Below are 22,307 nucleotides of genomic sequence, written 5' to 3'. Positions count from 1 at the left end.
TCTCTTCAACCAAAGGGTACATCTACTTAATTGTCCACTTTATAATGAAAATGGGTTTCACTCTCAAAAAGGCGATTGATCTGGAGCAACATGAGCATGGTAGATTGAGAGGCACAAAATCATTCGATCAAGCAAGGCACGTTGGGAGGTTGAACTACTACACTCGAAATCATGAGGGACATTGCATGGAAGTAAATAGGAAGCAATACAATATTACAATCTTAAATGAGTAGCATTAAAATATTGCATGAAGCACTCATTTTGGAGACACATTAGTAAGGCAAGGATTGTATACTAAAGGCATGTTGATGATTGGCAGTGATTTTTTGAATGAAGATAAACAACGATTAAATAAAGAATAAGATTCTGGTCAACAATATTGAAAAGTGATTATTTGTTGAAGTAATTACAATAATAAAAATTAGAAGCATGTGAAATTCATTAGAATATGATTCCATTTTCAAAACAGAAACAACATCACGAAGAGTAGTGGCCATTTATGGGCAGCAAAAAGACAACATAAATCTAATAAAAATAATATAAAGTAAATCAAAATTATAAGACATTTTGTCGATGCAGAAACAACATCATGAAGAGCAGTGGTCATTTATGGGCAGCAACAAAGACAACATAATTCTAATAAAAATAATATAAAGTAAATCAAATCTATAAGACATTTTATAGACTAAGCCTTTTTGATATTTTGTAGCAAACTCTTTGACAAGTAGAATTATGGGCTAATCCACATGAACCAACTCTATCCCACCTTTGAAAAAGGAAGACACCACCCCAAAAAGATTCTTTCATCTCCAACTAACCAAATATAAAATTCACTCATTCGTAGAAAATTGTTTGATTGCATCCATTTACTAAAGGTTTTGTCCATTCACTATCAATATGGGAAGTTAAACATAAACACTTCATGAGGTTGATGATACACAAAAGGTTCAAAATTCATAAGTGTCACATGATCCAAAAAATATGTGACTAGCCCAACATAAATAATATTAAACATAATGTTATTGGCATATATCAAAGGGCAAATTGATATAGGGAATATCAAAGCAAGGAAAAGTGTAGTCATATTTTGCAAGGTCAAGAGCTGAATCTAAAACATGAAAAATGAAGCTCAGCCATAATTAAGATGAATTTACTAAGAATGTACCTATATCCCTTCCTGATATTTGAATGTTAATCATTATTTCATCAAATATCCAATAGATTATTATGAATTGCATGACAATTTGATCTTTGATCAAGACCAAATCTATGATCATGACTTCTAAAATTTGATCATTGACCAATCTTTGATCAAAACCAGCTCTATGATCACGATTTCCAAAATCTGATCTTTGACCAAGAATCTTCATCTAGTGATCCCCTCCTTCGCCTTTTATCACATCCATGACCTTGAAATCAAAGATGATCACATCCAAACTCCTAACACTTGAACTTCCCAAGACGAGACACTTGCCTCCCTTGGCCACATAGATAGTCAAAAATTAAATATTATAGATCCCACCAAGCACAAGGGTTTACAAGACAATATTGATCACACTAAGCATATAATTGTTCATGATACTATAATTGCAAACAATGAGAAAACATAGTACTAGACAATACATAATCGTCCTACAAGTTGGGTTCAACCACCTTCATACAATTTGACCTTACAAAATAGATTTGTTTATCCATTGAATGATGAAATGAATTTTAGAGAAAATAAATAAATAATGGTTGACATGCGTATTTTAAAGTGATAGGGAACTGACTGACTTGAATAGATAAATATCATTTATCCAATGACAATGGGAATACAAGATGAAAACGTTACATGAGTTGAATTAATTCAATAAATGAGAATAATTTGCTTAAGTAATGTTAGAAGAACAAGATGTATGCTTGAAGTTTATTTAATTATTACTATATATATGAATGCTTGAAGTTAATTAATGTTAAAATAAAGTTAGATAATGATTAAAATATGTCTGGATTTTAGATATCTACATTTAAAAAAAATCATAAATAAAGCTATATAGGAAAGAACACAAGAAATTTTTAACTTGTTGTAAGATCAAATAAAATAAATGGAAACTTCAATAGCATTAGAATTTGCATTTTAACTTGAACATCTAAGCAATTTAAATAAAAAAATTCAAAATGATTTTGTTGATAAGCAAGTTAGTCAATCCATAAGTAGGGTAATTTGGTAGCTAACACAATGTATCTAATTCAGATAAAGTGACCACAGAGTATCCACAAGCCTTTATTCGAGGAAGTAAAGTCCTCAAAACCTGTGACACAAAAAAATTAGGTTCTCAAAATTATTAGTACAAAAATTAAAAGCCCAAGTCATGAAAAAAGAACTTGGAGAAACATTTAGTCATCAACAAACCAGTGCACTTGAATGGAAAAAAACCCTCAAAAAATTAGCCTGCAGATATTTCTTCCATAAGAGCAAATGTATACTAGCCAGAGGATATTGATGCTATCTTGAGCCCTTTTGCATTCAAGACAAGATGTTGGGAAGAATAGACTTACAAACCCTTTATACTAGACAAAAGTATTCCTCCAAGGCATTAGATTTTACATCATCCAAATTCTATGTGAAGACAAAGGTAGTGGGGAAAATATGTTTAAAATACTATTAAAATACTATTATCAGTTCTATATTTCTACTCCAACAAAAATTAAAATGTTTAGAGGGCACAAAATAGAAAGTATTTAATGACAGTATAGAGTACATGTATATTAGCATTGGATAGCCTAGTTCATAAACCATTACTTTACAACCAATGAAGAGATATAATTGTTATTCTTTCTTTTTAGTATAGAGCTTTGAACTTTGTGGACTTGCTAATGAAAGGCATCTAAGAGCCATAGAAGAAGTAAAAATCAAAGATTTGACCCTCCTTTGCAGTTGAGGAATGTGGTGGTTAGAAGGTCAATTATCTTGTTTGTCATGATCTGGTAGTGAGATCTAAATTTAAGGTCTTTTGCAAAAATCAATTAAAACCATTATAGGATAGACTATAAGATCAATTCAGTAATAGATGAGAGAAAAAAATTCTTAAGTTGCCCAAGTTGACTATGAAATCATAAAATATATATTTGTTTGAGGACAAGCAAAATTGTGAGAGGCAATTTGTCATAAACCCTAATTTATGTAGAATCCAAAAACATCTAAATCAGTTCAATATTATTGAATCTTTACTTAGTGGACAATCCACCCCTTGATAGATATTAATTAATCAAATATCAACTAATCAATATTAATTATCAAATTAATCAAATATTAATAATAGTCAAATCAGTATTAATAATATTTTTGATCAATATTTTCGTATGTAACAATATTTATATTTATGTATAATTTACAATACCATAAAAATCATAGTACTTTTAACATTGCACTAATAAGAAAATATTAATGTATGAAGAATGTTATTTGTTGATTTAATCAATATACATAAAGAACAAGAGACACAATGCATCATAGTTCCTGCCTAATGCATAATGGCTATAGAGGTGTAGATGAGTGATAATCTAAATTAACATTATGAATGCATTAATTTTTGCCTAGAAATGCACTTGTGATCTGATAGGATTGCTCATATTTTGTTATTAAATTCTCGTCCTAAAAATGCTCTTGTGATTTGATAGGATGGCTCATATTTTGTTGTTAAGTTCTCGTGCTATATTATTATATCTTTGGGCATTAAGTCCAAGAATAAAAGGCCAAAGTCCCCAATATGGCACTAAGTACTTAATATCATACTATGATCAATACATATGCTTTAGACAAATTTACACCTTCTACATTGACAACTTAAATTATGTGCAATAAGGAAAGATATCCATACCGATATTTGAATTATAGAACTTGAAGAAGTGATGAAGCATTTGGAGTATCACATTATATGTTTAAGTATACCATGCATGCTACTAGAGAACCATAAGTAGTTGGAATAACTCCCCCAACTATGCATTATTCTCATCTTCATTATCAAATAGAACTCGCACTATTTTTAATCATTAGCACTAGACAAAAACTAGGATAGAGATATAGATAGAGATAAATGGCAGTATACAACAATAACGACATAAACATATATGCAAAGGAAAAAAGGATAGATAATATATAGGGGAGGAAGAGAAAGAGAGATAAAATAGTAAGATAGAGTGATACCAACATAAGTTGTTGTGTGTGTGTGAGAGAGAGAGAATTAAATATAATTATTTTTCTTAATAAAATAAATAGGCAAAATAAAATCATGGTTATAGTAAAAAATTAAAATATATTATATTTTAATTAATTAAACTAAGAATTTAATTTTTTTATTAAAACTCACATTTCTATAAGAAAAAATGAAATGTATTGAAATATAAAAATATTTTATAAGTAAAATTAATTGTTTAATTTTACACAATTAGAGAAGGTTTACTATTTAATGTTTTGTATTTCCAAAATTTTCATAAAATTAAGTAATTTTTAATTATGAAATAATATCTATATAATTTAATATGTACATTTGTAAATAATAAATAGATGTAATAAATAAGAAATAAAATATAACTATTTAATTTTAATATATAGTTTAGAAAAACCTAATAATAATTTATATATCTTTTAGAATTGAATTATTTCTATTTTGTGGTTATTTCTTTAGTATATTTTTTGATATAAAATATAATTATTAATTTAATATTAAAATATATATTTAAGTTTTAAATGTATTTAAACTAAATGATAAATTGTTTAAATAAAAAATATTAATAATAATAAATAATATAATTTAAAAATTGTAACACTTATCAATTATACATATTACAAACACTATTATAAAATATAATTAAAAAATAATATTATTTAATTTATTTTTATAAAAGTAAAATAATAGTAATAATTTAAATACTTTTATTAAAAAAGAAAAGTTTAAAAAAATAGAAATTCAAATAAAATAATAATAATAATTTAACTACTTTTATTTAAAAAGCAAATTTAAAAAAAAAATAGAAATTCAAATACAAAGATATAACATATTGAAATTATTTTAAAAACACACACACACAAGTATAATTTGAACTTATGTATTATATGAAGTTTTAGGAACAAGTTATATCAAATAGTAAAAAATAAACATCAATGTAAAACTAATAATAATTAAAATTAAAAATTAAAAATATTTAATAGATTGTGATAATTAATATTGATTAGACATGTTGTGTGAGGTGGAAGATTAAATGATTGAAAAAAAAAAAAATGTTATCAACTTGTCACAAATGTGGAAAAGATAAAGTTATAACTAATATATTCATTAATGCAAGATGAAGTTGTTAGAAAATATTTATATTTTTTGTTGAAGAAAATTAATTTTCTCCCCCACTAAAAATAGTATGGACGAAAAATGTGATTTATAAAATAATGAAAAATTAGAAAAAGATATAAACATTTGAAATCTCATATAATTTTTTAAATTCTTAGATTTGATTGGTTAGTGTTAATTTCATATTTGGATTGAGATAAATGTATAAGTATTCTTCCAATTAAATAGAGATTGACCAGCCTTAATTAATAATTAGCCAATATGCTTTTAAAGTGTTAGGATACCCATCAAGGTCTAACATGGGGTTTTTTCATCGGTTTGGAAAAAGACGAAACAAATTATTTATTTTCCAATCAGTCTAATCCTCGCATTGGCATGATAGCGAGACGAGCATTCAAAGCATAAGCCTTAGGCGGAACAGCTCTGGCTATGACAATTGGCTTGGTAGTGGCAAACAGCGTACCTGCCTCGACATCTTTGGTAACACCGAGCCCACACTCGCCAAGATCTACGTCAAAGAATCGAATCTCAACAGAGCCCAAGTACTCTACAGACTAAGATGGCTTCCCCACAAAGTCGCTAGAGACACTCTGAAAAATCATAGACGCTAAATTTTCTGGTTACAAATCAAGAATAGGCAATTTGAGCATCGATTAGCGGCACAGAAAGAAATGAGCAGAATGTAAATTTACAAGAGCGTATGTGGTTTGAGCTCCAATATTTGTAGAGGAACCAAAAATCCCCAAATTCTAAGATTCTTCGTTCTCCCATTGGTCCAACTGGAATTGCTTGGTCTTAGATATAAAAGTCAAAATCTACTTTGTGAGAGACGACATTGAATGTTGGCCTTTTGCAAGTTAAATAGAACTGGGAATTGTAGTCAAGGGCAATAATGACGCCACTCGTTGCACTTTTGATACTAGATCATTGGTCTACGTTTTGCATCATACTGGATTTCGCTTCATATGCCACTAGTGTTATTCTTATTGCCTTACTTGTTTTTATAGTCTTTGTCAGGCGATGCATTGGAATTGGTAGGTGGTTTTAATGGTGTGGATAGTTTGATTGTTTGTTGCCCCTGTGCAAAGACCATTTGTATGCTTTTTATTTTCAACTTGTAAGGGCATTCCTTGAAGGAATGTCTTAGTACTTGACAAATGTTGCAAAGTAGCCTATTCAAAAAATGGTTTTCGTGTGACCTTTTGCCTCATTGCGCCATGTGTCTTTGTTTTCCTTGGAACTTTCTTTCTCCTATTAAATCCCTTTATCATGAACAACATAATTTGTTGAAGGACTTGCACGTTTTTTATTCACCATCACTACCACTATCCTTACTATCATTATCATTATCCCTCTTCTTTCCTTGCAATGTCTTAGTTTCACTTTTGATGTCCATCGCTTGATGATAAGCATCAACATATGAGAACAAGGGTACTACATATTTTTTCGCAATGATGAAATCAGACCTTACCTTTAATGAACTAATGTTCCCTCAATCTATTAGCTAGTTGGACCTCCATCTGGCCTAGCAACTCCTTGATCCTACCATTGTGAACTCTTACATTCTCATTTTTCCTTGTTTAGTGTTACAGATTTCAGCCAAAATTTTGCTATCATCTATCAAGGTTTAAATTTCTCCTAGAATGCCTTCTTCAAGTTTTTACAAGATTCTACCTGTTCTTCCAAGATTGTAAAGAAATCAATAGCTATTCCCCGTATTGTGCCAAGAAATGACCTTCCTGTCGAGGACCAACTAATAGGACAAACACTCTCCCTCATTAATTGAGTTGCAAGATCAGTTCACCCAAGATTGACTTGATGGAGGGTTCTAGTCAGACATGTCTCCCGAAGAATTGATGGACTTGAGGATTGAGATATCTACCCACCAAGGGTAATAAAGACTACAATAATGATCTAAGACAAAAGATTGGCAAGCTAAGTCTCTCCTTTTTCAACGGATTTGGATAATCAACAACATGAGTTTGGGTGCAAAAGGTGGATACATATTTACAACTCAATCCTATGCATCAAGTTGAAGTGATCAATTATGTAGCACTATACCTTGATGGGATCGCTCACTAGTAGTGGCACAATGGGATGGTTACACTTTGCATCATCAAATCACTTCCTGTTGACCTCATGGAGAGACTAATTGACATATTCGATAGGAAGGATCGAGATCTCAACTTGAAGGAGTTGGTACAAACTAAGGCAAGGAGGGTCCGTGGATAGCTATATTGCCAAGTTCCAAAGTCTTTCAAATTTAGTGATTGACATTTCAAAGGGGCAAATAATAACACTTTTCATGAATGGATTGACGGATGTTTTGAGGGGTTGAGTAAAGGCCCTAAGTGCAAACACACTCACAAAGGTGATAAAGAAGGCTCGTGGAATGTCCACGTCAATCTCCATGAATCAAGCATGCCCTAGAGAACTTGTTGTGCAAAAGGACATAGGCAAGAAGTAATTACAAAAGGAGGTCAAACTGGACGAGGTGAGCTGACCTAAGGAGGAGGAATCTCAGTTTCAATTGCAAGGATCCATGATAGAAGGGTCATAGATGCCTTGGCAGGGAGAAGATTCATTACATTAAGGTTGTGGCTAATATAGAGGATGATAAATGTGAGGAGCATGATGATGAGCCACCTCATGCGCAAAATGTTGCTACAATTATGAGGGAGGTACCATTATTGCTATTTTTGGCACTCTACGATGCAGTGTATTTTGAGTGTGTAGCACTCTACAAGGATAATGGATCTCGTTATGCTTGACAATGGGGCTATGATCAATTTCGTCAACTTCTTCCTAGCTACCAAGAGAGAATTGTACATAATGGACCATACGGGATTTTAAGTGAATGTGGAAGGAGTCTAACTCTTGACTTGCACACATTTGGCATCACAGATAAGCATTACCATGGGGAACTACAAAGTCACAGATGACCTCTTTTTGATAAACCATGTCATCTCGGGCATTCAATGGATGGAAAGGACTGTCAATTACACCAAGAGTTTCAATCCTTTGGAGTTCTTAATCAAAGTGGATAGGAAGGTGGTTGCAAGCAATCATCAATGGAGATCCTAGAGTGGCTACAACCAAGCCCATGGATGTGATTTTAAGGCATAATGATGCAGTATGGAGAGCATAATGTTTGGTTTCTTCTAAACCTTGATTTCCCAACATATATATTACCATGATGATAAGCTACAATCATTGTTGGGAAGGCATATTCTAGTCACAATGACCTTTCCCCAAAGGTAGCGCCAAACAAAGGCTTTGAGCACACAAAAGAGTCGGAGAGATCCAAACACGTCAGCTCAACTCATTACTAACATCCCCAAATGTTCAAGGACAAGACAAAGAAGGCAATTCAAGACCTTCTTGACATGGGATACATTAGGCCTCGCTCAAGCCCTTTTTAATCTTTTGTGGTATTTGTGAAGAAGAATGAAACTCTCAAGATGTGCATCGACTATTAGACCCTAAATAAGAGGACAATCAAGAACCAATAGTCCATCCAATGGATAGATGAATTGTTCGATACGGTTCATTGGGCAAACTAATTCTTAGATTGGTCTCCATTTTAGATACAACCAGATTCAAGTGAGGGAGAATGATGTTCACCAGATAGCTTTCTGATGCCAATATAGTCACTATGAGTTTTTGGTCATGCCTTTTGGAATGACCTATGTGCCTACTACTTTCCAATCTTGCATGAACCACATCTTCAAAAACCAATTGTAGAAGTCTCTATTAGTGTTCTTTGATTACATACTCATATACAACAAGATGTAGGAAGAACATTTTAGGCACTTAAATGAAGTTTTGGGCATCATGGAGTCAAAGTCGTTATTTGTGAAGAAGTACAAGTGTGACTTTGACATGAAAAAGATTCTTTATTTGGGCCACATCATAAGTATGTGTGGAGAAATGCATTAGGAGAAGATACAAGCAATTCTCAATTGGCCACCCTCGAGGACACTCATCGAGTTGCAAGGATTCTTCGGGCTATGCAACTCCTACAAGAGACTCGTGAGGGGATTCTACCTCTGTCCTCACTATCATTATCACTAACTCTCTTCTTTCCCTGCAATGTTTTAGTTTCACTTTTAATGTCCATCACCTGATGATTGTTACAAGATTCAAGAAGAGTTGGCAGATTAACGGATTTCCGGATGATTTATTGATTAACAGAGGAACAAATGTGTTCCTTATAAAGAATTACAAGGACGTTGTTTCTTTTTAGAAACAACGTAGACTGAAGATGGAATTAAAAACAAAACTAGAGACAGGATAGGAAACATTCCTATTTGGACTGAAGAAAAAAGAGACGGGATAGGAAACATTCCTATCTAGACTGAAAGACAGACTATAGACAAGTAGTTGACTATTATAGAAAGTATAAGATATTATCTTAATACCCTCCCTTAATGGTCAACGTACGGATGTCGGAACATTCTGTGATAAGTGAGACCCTCCCTGGATCTACAGAATGCTGAAACCAAGAAGCTTTGCCAGAAGAGTGCTATGACTCAAAATAAGTTGCAATTACAAAACTTCGTTTTTGTGGAAAAAACGGTAAAACCCAGAATCTCACGCAACCTTGCGTATTACAGACAACTTGAAATGATTTTTGAGGAGAAAATCAACAAACCCAGAGTCTCACGCAACCTTGCGTATTACAGACAACTTGAAATGATTTTTGAGGAGAAAATCAACAAACCCAAAAAAACAAAAACAAATTCAGAAGGCGAAAAATGCAGCTTCGCCTTGATCAGGACCCGGAGAAGTCGGACGCTGCCTAACACCCAGAACAAGTTGATCGGCGTTTCGATATTCGAAGATCGCGATGATGCGTTGCTTCCAGGTTCCATAATTGCGACCATTGAATTTGGAATTATGCTTGAGCAGAATATTTGTTAGAGATGCCATGGCACATTTTTCAATGAAAAATTGTGAAAATCTGTGAAGGCACATTCTTCGAGGCAAAAAATACGAAAGACCCAGAAGAATTAGAGAATGACCTAGAAGAGAGCTCGAAAAACTCAAAAGGAATCTGCTGTCGTTTTCTGGATCAGCTGGCTCGAAAATCGAGGCACCTAGAAAAAATGGACGACAACCTAGTTGAGCTCTCGAAAAACCCACCAAGAATCTGCAAACAAAATATTTTTTCGACCCCAAAAATTAGGGTTTCGAGCAAAACCCTAGTCGGCGGATTTGAAGGTCGGATTTGCAGAAAAATGTCAATTTTCTGTGAAAAATCAGACTTTTCTTTTCAGAATAGGGACTGATGGACTGATAGAGTAGTAGAGATGAGGATTTCGAACCAAAAAATGGTGTTACAGACACGTTTTTTGTTGCAGATTTAGGAAAAAAAGACTGCAAAACATGGCTCGTGATTTCCAGTAAAAAACGAGCAAAACATAACAGATGCGAGCAAGCTAAAGTCGCGTTTTTGCAGATTCGAGCTTGAATAATTTAGAGAATGAATAATTTCGAAAATAAGGTTCAGATAATTTCAATAAGAAATTATTATTTTCAAAAAAAATTCAACCTTGCTCTGATACCATGTTACAAGATTCAAGAAGAGTTGGCAGATTAACGGATTTCCGGATGATTTATTGATTAATAGAGGAACAAATGTGTTCCTTATAAAGAATTACAAGGACGTTGTTTCTAAAAGAAACATTTAGAAACAACGTAGACTGAAGACGGAATTAAAAACAAAACTAGAGACAGGATAGGAAACATTCCTATTTGGACTGAAGAAAAAAGAGACGGGATAGGAAACATTCCTATCTAGATTGAAAGACGGACTATAGACAAGTAGTTGACTATTATAGAAAGTATAAGATATTATCTTAATAATGATAAATATCAGCATATGAGAACAGGGGTGCTACATATTTTTTCTCAATGACGGAACCAGACCTTCAATGAACTAACATCCCCTCAACCTATTAGCTGGTTGGACCTCCACCTAGCCTAGCAACTCCTTTATCCTACCATTGTGAACTCTTACATTCTCATTTTTCCTTGTTTACTGTTATAGATTTCAGCCAAAATTTTGTTATCATCCATCAAGGTTTAAATTTCTCCTAGAATGCCTTAAATTTTTACAAGATTCTACCTATTCTTCCAAGCCTGTAAAGAAATCAATAGCTATTCCCCATAGTGTGCCCATCTCTTGACCTTGTCAAGGACCGAAACATAGAACAAATATTCTCCCTCATTGGTTGACTCAAGATCAGTTCAACCAAGATTGATTTGATGGAGTGTTCTACTCTGTCGTGTCTCTCGAAGAATTTATGGACTTAAGGATTGAGGTATCTACCCACCAAGGGTAATAAAAACTACAATAATGATCTAAGACAAAAGATTGGCAAGCTAAGTCTCTCCTTTTTCAAAGGATCTAGATGATCTACAATATGAGTTTGGGTGCAAAAGGTGGATACCTATTTACAACTCAATCATGTGCAAGAGGTTGAAGTGATCAATTATGTAGCACTATACCTTGATGGGATCGTGCACTAGTAGTGGCACCATGGGATGGTTACACTTTGCATGATCAAATCACTTCCTATGTTGACTTCATGGAGAGACTAATTGGCATATTTGATAGGAAGGATCCGGATCACAACTTCAAGGAGTTGGTACAACAAAGGCAAGGAGGGTTTGTGGATAGCTATATTGCCAAGTTCTAAAGGATTTCAAATTCCGTGATTGACATTTCAGAGGGGCAAATAATAACACTTTTCATGGATGGATTGACGGATCTTTTGAGGGGTTAAGTCAAGGCCCTAAGTGCAAGCAGACTCACAGAGGTGATAAAGAAGGCTCATGACATGTCCACATCAACCTCTACGAATCAAGCATGCCCTCGGGAACTTGTCATGCAAAAGGACAAAGGCAAGAAATCATTGCAAAAGAAGATCAAACTAGATGAGGCAACCTGACCTAAGGAGGAGGAATCTTAGTTTCAGTCGCAAGGATCCATGATAGAAGGGTCATAGATGCCTTGGTGGGGAGACGATCCATTACATTAAGGTTGTGGTTATTATAGAGGATGGTAAATGTGAGGAAAATGATGATGAGTCAGCTCATGCAGAAAATGTTGCTACATTGATGAGGGAGGTAAAATTATTGCTCTTTTCGGCACTCTACAAGGGCAATGGGTCTTGTTATGCTCGACAATGGGGCTATGATCAATTTCGTCAGCTCCTCCCTAGCTACCAAGAGAGGATTGCACATAATGGACCATACGGGATTTTAAGTGAATGTGGAAGGACTCCAACTCTTGCCTTGCACACATTTGGTATCAACAGATAAGCATCACCATAGGGAACTACAAAGTCATAGATGACCTCTTTTTGATAAACAGTGTCATCTTGGGCATTCAATGGATGGAAAGGATTGCCAATTACACCTAGAGTTTCAATCCTTTCCAATTCTCAATCAAAGTGGATAGGAAGAAGGTGGTTTGCAAAGAATCATCAATGGAGGTCCTAGAGTGGCTACGACCAAGCCCATGGATGTGATTTTTAGGCATAATGATGCAGTATGGACAGCATAACTATGCTCCACAGAGTTTTTGGGATAGAGATGTTTTAGGGGACGGGGACGCGTTTCCGGTATGGGTACGGGTCGAAGCCAAAATTTAGGGAACAAGATATCAGGGGACGGTGATTTAAAACATAGGGGATTTTTTTATATATAGAGATAAAATTCAAATATGCATATCATAACATTGATAAATACTAAACGCAATCTTTCCTCACTAAACACAATCTTTGCTCACTGCTACTACTGTTCTTATATTTTTTTTCTTCCTCTTAACAAGTATGTTAAATCTAAAAATGAGTAGAAGAGTGAGTGTTTTAATGGACCAAATATGGGTTGCATATTGTTATATGTCTTTAAGACGACTAGGGGCCACACGAACAGCAAAAATTAGAAAAAAAAAGATTTTTTGGGGGTGTTTTTCCTTTACCAGATTGATTGGAAAAAAGGGGACAGCCAGGAGTTTCGGGGACGGATAGGGTACGGCAAAACCATCCCCGGTACTTCTGGCCGTCCCCAAGTTTCCAGCCAAAAAAAATGGCTGTTTCGAGGATGTTTCTGAATTTTCCAAAAAGAGGACGACTTAGGGGACGGCTAAAATCTGTCCCTGTGTCACCATTTCGTCCCCGGTATGGATATGAGGGTAAAACCCCAAGAAATGCGTCCCCGTGGAGCATAGCAACATTATGATTGGTTATTCTAAACCTTGATTTTCCAACATACATAGTACCATGATGATAAGCCAAAATGGTTGTTGGGAAGGCATAGTCTAGTCACCATGACTTTCTCCTAAAGGTAGCATCGAACAAAGGCTTTGAGCACACAAAAGACATAGAGGAGGGATCCAAACCCATCATCTCAACTCATTACCAACATCCCCAAAAGTTCAAGGACAAGACAGAGAAGGCAATTCAAGACCTTCTTGACATGAAAAACACATTACGCCTAGCTCAAGCCCTTTTGTATCTTTTGTGGTATTTGTGAAGAAGGATGAAACTCTCAAGATGTGCATTGACTATTAGACCCTAAATAAGAGGACATCCAATGGATAGATGAGTTGTTCGACAAGGTTCATTGGGCAGACTAATTCTTAGATTGGTCTCCATTCTAGAGACCACTAGATTCAAGTGAGGGAGAACGATGTTCACTAGATAGCTTTCTAATGCCGATATAGTCACTATGAGTTTTTTCTCATGCCTTTTGGAATGAACTATGTGCCTACTACTTTCCAATCGTGCACGAACCACATCTTCAAAAAACGATTGTTGAAGTTTCTATTAGTGTTATTTGATTACATACTCATATACAACAAGATGCAGGAAGAACATTTCAGGCACTTAACCAAAGTTTTGGGGATCATGGAGTCAAAGTCGTTATTTGTGAAGTCAAGTGTGACTTCGACATGACAAAGATTCTCTATTTGGGCCACATCATAAGTGTGTGTGGAGAAGTGCGTCAGGAGAAGATATAAGTGATTCCCAATTGGCCACCCTCGAGGACACTCATGCAATTACAAGGATTCTTCGAGCTATGCAACTCCTACAAGAGACTCATGAGGGGATTCTCACATCATGGAGCCCTATTGACCAAACTCACAAAGAGGGGTGCTTTCCATTGGATAGAGGACGCATTACAAACTTTCAACAAGTTAAAGGAAACTATGAGCATGTGTCAAGTTTTGGCATTGCTTGACATCTCTCAACAATTGATCCTTGAGTGCCACACATCAAGGTAAGGCTTTGGAATGATATTGATGGAGAATCATCACTCCACTGCATCTGAGAGCAAGAAAATCTAGGAGACTAAGAGATTGTACTTGATTAATGACAAGGAGATGATCACAATCATGCAATGTTGGCAAGGTTCAAGGAATACTTGGTTGGGATGACAATTTGTGGCTAGTGTTGATGTGTGTTTTCTAACAACTCAAATATGCAGAATAAAATACTATCCTATTGCCTCTTGAAGAAGGAAGTCTTAGATGCTAAACAATTTGACATTGTGTGATCAAGTAAAACAACCCCAAGGTTTATAATGTGTATTAGTGATTTATATTGGATATAGCCCAAATAATATGTTGTAATCTTGTCGATAATCATGAGGTAACTTATCTAAATGTTCCTAGACTCCTAAATTATTCTTTCTTCAAAGCATTGCATCTAGTTCTTGTTGATGCAAAATTTGTTTGGATTAAACTCAAAAGAAACCAAAAATTGCACATTCAGGGTAAACGGAATGCTTACTAGATGAAGAATGCATAGGGTTTATTTATAGCAGGGATTGGAGAGGTCTAGAATCTTGGAGAAAAGCTTAGGAGTTTCTTTGCTTTGCGAGAGGGTTCTAGAATTTGAGCGCGTGGTGTCATTGCCGAATTTGAATGAGTGTACCAAAATGTATTATATTCTCAAAATAAAATCAAAATTTTAAAAGTTCTATGTTTAATTGACAATCATTTTTTATTAAAGATTTTGCAAAAGATATTGGTAGATATTGTTAAATTGGTTGGTACATTTTTTATTTTAGTTTTTAATATTTTTCTTGTCTTGTTTGCAATAGTGAAATGTATAAAGTTTCAATTTTTATGAAAGAATATTCACAAGATATGCGTAGATATTGTTAGATTGATTGGTACATGTTTAATTTTATTTGATCACTTCTCTTTTTAGCAATAGTGGAATGCATAAAGTTTCCAAAATAATTTTTTTTTTTTGAGTAAAACCTTGAAGTCTCACACAAGACTATAAAATTGTCATCTTCCCATAGTAATGTGCACAACTTTACTGAAAGAGACATAAAAGGCTAGAAATAAAGAGTGTCCTATCAAAGCATTGTTCACAACTTAATAAGATTGGAAACAATATTTCAATATCTTTCAAATCAAACTTTTTAGAAAATTTTGCACTCATGACTGGTCACAATACCCACCAATGGCACAAGAAAATTAGTTTTAGGAAAATTGAATAAATTGTTTTTGGCATAGAAACATTATATATGCACAGGAGTTTGAGAAAATTCAGGAAAATGATTGGCTCAAATAACATTAGAAATAGCACCCAACGAATGCTACATTATTCTGCCTACCACAGGAACTAACAATATTTATGATATAATCTATATAATATTTAATAATATTACCTAATAAATAAATAAAACACACAATAATAAACAATAATAATATATAATTGAGCATAAATGAAAACATAACTTAATAGATTGTTAAGAATGGTGATTAGAGGCATCACTTCATAGAGTTTGTGTCATGAAGACATAAATGAAGAATTTAAGGGAGAAATAAGAGGGGACTATTCTCAAGGATATATCATATGATGAATTATTTCATCTTTAGACATAGATGGGGGAGAACATCATTGCGATGTCAAGAGAATTCCATTCAGTGATTGGCAGAGATCAATTGCGGACCAATAACAATAGATCTGAGGGTTGCCAATGGAGAAACACCTCATACCCTCAACGATTAGACTTTCATCCTGAGATCAGCGACACCCTGAGATCACCATCAATTTGTATTGGCAGACCCTGTGATACTCAATTTCATATAGCAATCACTTTCTATGATTATAGAACCAGAAACCATGGCTTGGTTGAAGGAAAATTGGCAAATTATCTTTATACTGATCTATAATTAAAGACTACTTGTAGATACCTAAATCTGATTACACAAATAGGTAATCATATTTAGTCATCTCCTAGGATATTATTGATTAAATATTTATTATTTAATTAATTAATCGTCATCCCTTGGTTAATTAATTAATTTAATTAACTATAGCCCAATTGATAAAATCAAATGATAAGTCAAAATCAAATTATCAAATAAATCCCTATTCCTCTATTAAATTAAATAAATTCTCAAATCTATTTAATTTAATCCCATATCCCCATTTTATTAAATAAATCATCCTAACCCTTAAAACATCCCTAAACCCAACCTTTACCCCTAATCCAACCCATTCACCCATACTAACTTCACTTAGTCTTCTAACTAACCCATCCCATCAAAGCTAAGCCACTTACCCCCTAACCCCTTTGCTAAGCTAAGTCTGATCCCCCTCCTAAACATGTGCACAACTTTAAGCAATGGGTTAAGACTTGCTAACCCAAGCCAAAGTCAACAAGTCTCCCTTATCCTCTTACATCCCCCTTTATGGCTCTTACATGCCATTAATGACTCTTACAACCCTCTTTATGTCTCTTACATCCCTCTTACACACTCATCTTTCCTCATTACTCTCTTTGACCAACTCTTATCCCATCCTTTCACACTCATCCTCCTTGTGACAAGTGTTTCTCCCCTATTGGCTCCAAACAAGCATAATCCATGTGTTCCCCTTTGAATGCATCTTAACCCTCCCTCACCATTTTTCAATCGTTGCATCCTGACCCTCCATCTCACTAGCCCTTTTCATGCAAGGTTATAATGCTATTTTGAGAACCTAAAAACTACCAAAATACCATCATAATGTTGAAATCCATCCATAATCCCCATTGTCGAAACCCTCATCCATACACACACTTGGTAAAAACCCCCATCCTTTGGAAGCTTGAGCACAACGTGAGCATACATCCGCTATCCATCAGGGACATAGCTTCGTTATCGTAGGTTATGCCCAAGGAGCTTACCATTCTTGGTTTGCCTTCCTATTGGTGATAACCTCATCCTATCATGTGTTAACTCATTTAGTTGTGTGAATGCTTTTGTTAGTATTAGTATTCCTTCATGGCACTACTAAATTAGGTGATACACTACCAAGAAGACATCATCAAACATCATTTGATAAAACATCTAAGTGTAATCAATTTTCAGACATTAGCAATGCCTTGGACTTGCAACCCATGCCAAATTGATATTTATTATAAAGGATACTATCAGAAATCAATACATCAACTACACACAAAGCCTACTCGTAGCGCAGAAAACATATTCAGGTCATCAGCACACATACAACATCAATATACTCAGTTTCTCATCAGCCTTCGTCAAAGACACGATATCATACTTAGAGAATTTGATTTAGGTTTAATAATATACATCTTAGAAGCTTTCAAATTAAGAGAGAAGTGGACTTCTTATGCCGATGTTTACAACTACTTTAATCAAACTATATTTCATTCCAATCACTAAGCAAAAGACAAAATTGAGATCCTAGCATTACAATTGGTGAAATAGGGAAAAATTTCTGGAAGTATAGTTTTCTATCACAGTCACTATAAGATAATGGAACCACTATAAAATTAAGAAAAAATCATGCACTTTCAAAAAAATGCATCTTAGGAGTTTGTATGAGCTTAAATGATACCTTGGAAGTTGCTAAAATGGGATAATACAATTTTCTGAAACATTCAAGCATAGAGATCAAAAACCATATACACCACAATGTAGAGCACAAAATTCTGCCCCAAATCAAAAAATTTCTCAAAAGAGGAGTTTGGAGGATTGAGTTGTTGGTTTCCAAATTGCCTACCTCATTATAACACCTGAATTGTTGTCACACCTCCAAATTTAATATTACGAGGTAATTGGTAAATACTTGCTTATTATTAACATAGACCAAGAGGTCAATTTATACAAAAGAATAAAGCGGAAAGAATAGAAATATTCTATTCTAACAAATAAAACTAAAAAACGAAAGCTAACTAAAGCTAACTAAATATTTACAATAGATAACCATTAACTAATAATAGATGTCTTATCTATTATTGTAATACCCTCCCTTAATGGTTGATCTATCTAACACACCAAGCTGTCCTCTGAATTTGACGAACTTATCAGGACCAAGAGGCTTGGTGAGAATGTCTGCAGTCTGATTTGTGGTAGGAACATACTGTAGATCTATAGTCCCGTCTTCAACTAGCTATCGTATGTAATGACAATGAACATCCACATGCTTGGTTCGTTCATGGAAGACTGGATTCCGTGCTAACTTGATAACGCCTTCGTTATCAACAAACAGAGTAGTCGGTCCGGTTGGTGACATCTGTATATCGCCAAGCATCCAACGAAGCCAAACAAATTCACATCCTGCCTTAACAGCCCCTCTGTATTCAGCCTCTGTAGAAGAGAGAGAAACTGCCTGTTGCTTCTTGCTAGTCCATGTGACTGCACCCCAAACTGAATACATATCCAAATGTTGACTTTTTATCATCAACAGAGCCTGCCCAATCTGAATCTGTGAACCCACTGAGTTGAGGATTAGAACTCCGAGAATACAGAAGTCCATAATCGGAAGTGCCCTTCACATAACGAAGCATACACTTTGCTGCCATCCAATGATTAGCCTTAAGAGCTGTCATAAAGCGTGAGATATAGCTGACTGCGAAGCTAATATCAGGCCTAGTAGCAGATAGGTAGATGAGGCTGCCTACTAGTTGCCTATACGTAGTATCATCAACGGAAGGAGAATCAGACTTGGCTGATAACTTGAGACCTTTCTCCATAGGTGTAGATGCAGGTTTGCAATCCTGCATTCGAAATTTGTCTAATAGGGCCTCGGCATATTTGGACTGAGAGATGAATATACTAGAAGACTGTTGCCAAACTTCAACACCTAAGCAATAATGCATGAGCCCAAGGTCAGTCATATCAAAAGACTGGCATAAGTGTTGTTTGATTCCCTGAATCAAAAATGCCGAACTCTCAGTGATGATCAGATCATCCACATAGATAACTAGAAGGATGATGTCACTGTCAGTAGTCTTGATGTACAGATTTGAGTCTGAAGAACTCCTCTTGAAGCCTTGATCACTGAGGTACGTATCAATCTTGATGTACCATGCCCGAGGGGCCTGCTTCAAACCATAGAGAGCTTTTACCAATCTAAGAACCTGATGGTCTTTACCAGCAACCTTGAAACCAGGAGGCTACGTCATGTAGACCTCTTCATGGAGATCACCATTCAGGAAAGCACTCTTTACGTCCATCTGATGGACCTTCCAGAAAAACTGTGCTGCCATGGCTAGGACTAATCTGATGGTGCTCATCTTTGCAGTAGGAGCAAAGGTCTCCTCATAATCAATGCCCTGACACTGAGAAAAGCCCTTTGCCACTAAACGAGCTTTGTACTTATCCAAAGTACCATTTGATTTGTATTTGATTTTGTAGACCCATTTGTAGCCAATGGGTTTCTTCCCTGGTGGAAGATCAGAAAGGACCCAAGTGTTGTTCTTCAACAAGCTCTGGTGTTCAGATGTCATGGCCTGTTCCCACTCTGGAATTCCTTTAGCCTCAGAATATGTTTGAGGTTCAAAGTTCCAAAGTAACAAGAATCGGAATCGGCAAGGCCGAATCAAATCGTGAATCGGCCATGAATTGGAATCGAATCGGCCATGAATTGGAAAATTAAAATAACCCTTGAAATTTAGTAACTTATTTCATAAACCCTTTATCGCTGATTCGATTCACCGATTCACAAAAAATCGTTTGGCTTGAATCGAATCGCCGAATCGCGTGAATCGCATGAATCGCCGTGATTCTTGGAACTATGGTTCAAACACACTGTGAATGTTGGCCATAAGAGCAAAGTTAACAGAATCTGTAGTTTTGCTCTTTTTCCGAGCAGTTCTCCCATCAATGGGCTCATCATCATGAAGATCAGCAAGTGTCTTAGCCCACCACTTAGGCCGGAGAGGAGAATGACCAATAGTAGTACTAGGAGATGCTTGATCAGTAGGATCCTCATCAGAAGAATTTGGATCAAACTCAGGTGAAGCATCTTCAAAATGAGGTGATCCTGCAAGAGAAGCTGGAGGTGTCTGTACAGGTATCATTGGCATGACTAGAGCTGCAGGAGCTACTGGAGCCCTCCCATCAGGTGGACCTAATGGAAGCCGAACTCCCAAATCATGAGCCTGCATAGGCTGGTCTGCTGGATCAGGAACAGGAGAAACAGGCATGAATGGTCCTCGCTGCTCATCAAAGACTACATCGCGGCTGTATATGAGATAGATGTCTCAACATCAATAAGGCGGTAGGCTTTGTGAAGACTACTATATCCAGCAAGCATCAGTTTCTCACTCTTGGCATCCAACTTGTTGCGTGAAGCATCAGGGATCTAAACAAAAGAAAGAGAGCCAAAAACTTTTAGGTGACTGATTCTGGGCTTGTGACCTAACTAGGCCTCTTCCAGAGTTTTACCTTTGACCGCCACTGTGGGTGACCGGTTCAACAGATAAACTGCAGTGTTAACTGCTTTTGCCCAAAACTACTTCGGAACATGTTTGTGTTTGAGCATGGAACGAGCCATCTCGGTGATTGTCCTGTTCCGAAGTTCAACTACACTGTTTTGTTGTGACGTGTGGGGTGTGGTGAACTGGCGTTGGATGCCATGTGTATCCAAGAAGCCGGAGAAAACATTAGAACAAAATTCCCCCCCATTGTTTGATCTAAGAGTAATAATAAATTTCCCAGACTCTTTTTCAACTAAGGGTTTAAATTTCTGAAATACAATAAATGCATCGGATTTCTTTTTAAGGAAATACACCCACATTTTTCTACTGAAATCATCTACAAACAACAGAAAATACCTGTACCCAAGAACAGAAGGAGTGGCCATAGGGTCATAGATATCAGCATGAACAAGCTGAAGTACCTGAGAAGCTCGCCAAGAATCGCCACTGGGGAAAGGTGTGCGATGTTGCTTCCCAGCCTGACATGCGTCACAAACTCCAAGGTGTTGAGTTTGAATCTCTGGCAAACCAAGAACAAGCTCATCCCAAGCAAGTTGTGAGAGATAATGCACATTTAAGTGCCCATATCGCTGATGCCAAAGTGTGCTGATGGAAGATCGCCGAGCAGCCATAGCTAAGTCCTAAGAATCACCAGAATCAGTAAGTCTGAAAAGACCATGATCCTCAAGACCAATAGCAACAGTAGACTTAGTCGCCCGATCAATGATGGTGCATTGATGAGAACTAAAGGTGACTGCGAAGTGTGGAGAATGTCATAGCAACTGACTGACCGAGAGTAGATTTAGTTCCATCCCTGGAACGTAGTATACATCAAGGAATATGAGATTCCTCCCAACAGACTGAATTTGAATGTTGCCTTTACCAACAACCATATACTCTTCTCCACCTCCAAAAATAACAGAATTTGAATAAGGGTGGTAATCAGTAAACCAGTCTCTGCGGTGAGTGAAATGGTGAGAGGCACCTGAATCGATGTACCAGGCAGATGACTTCACATGATCTGCGGGTCTTTTAGCCATGAAGGGCGTAAAAGGCAGATTCCGCCTGCTCAGTGTGCTCTGCACTATTCGCTTTGGGTTGCGAACCTGATTGCTTAGACTGGGCAGCTAAGCGTTTTCGACATTCAACCTTCATGTGACCAAACTTGTGATAGTAGTTGCATTGAATGTTCTTCTTTTTGGTACCATCGGATGCTAGAGCAAAAGACTTCTGCTG

General features: G+C 35.7%; 1 protein-coding gene across 2 annotated transcripts in view; it reads right to left on the bottom strand.

The window, feature by feature from the left end:
• Positions 1–2,055: 2,055 nt before the first annotated feature.
• LOC149566441 (uncharacterized) overlaps positions 2,056–22,307 on the bottom strand; it is a 162,920-nt gene continuing 142,668 nt past the window's right edge. For both annotated transcript variants that reach the window (XM_089817401.1, XM_089817405.1), the window contains exon 9: positions 2,056–2,294. In XM_089817401.1, coding sequence (XP_089673527.1) covers positions 2,214–2,294 — 81 coding nt within the window. In that variant the 3' untranslated portion in view covers positions 2,056–2,213. The remainder of the gene's footprint in view (positions 2,295–22,307) is intronic.

Source organism: Cupressus sempervirens, chromosome 3 (assembly GCF_028749045.1).
Source record: "Cupressus sempervirens isolate cs-2001-9-10 chromosome 3, ASM2874904v1, whole genome shotgun sequence".
Classification (NCBI taxonomy): Eukaryota; Viridiplantae; Streptophyta; class Pinopsida; order Cupressales; family Cupressaceae; genus Cupressus; species Cupressus sempervirens.
This window is presented reverse-complemented; position numbering and strand designations above follow the sequence as displayed.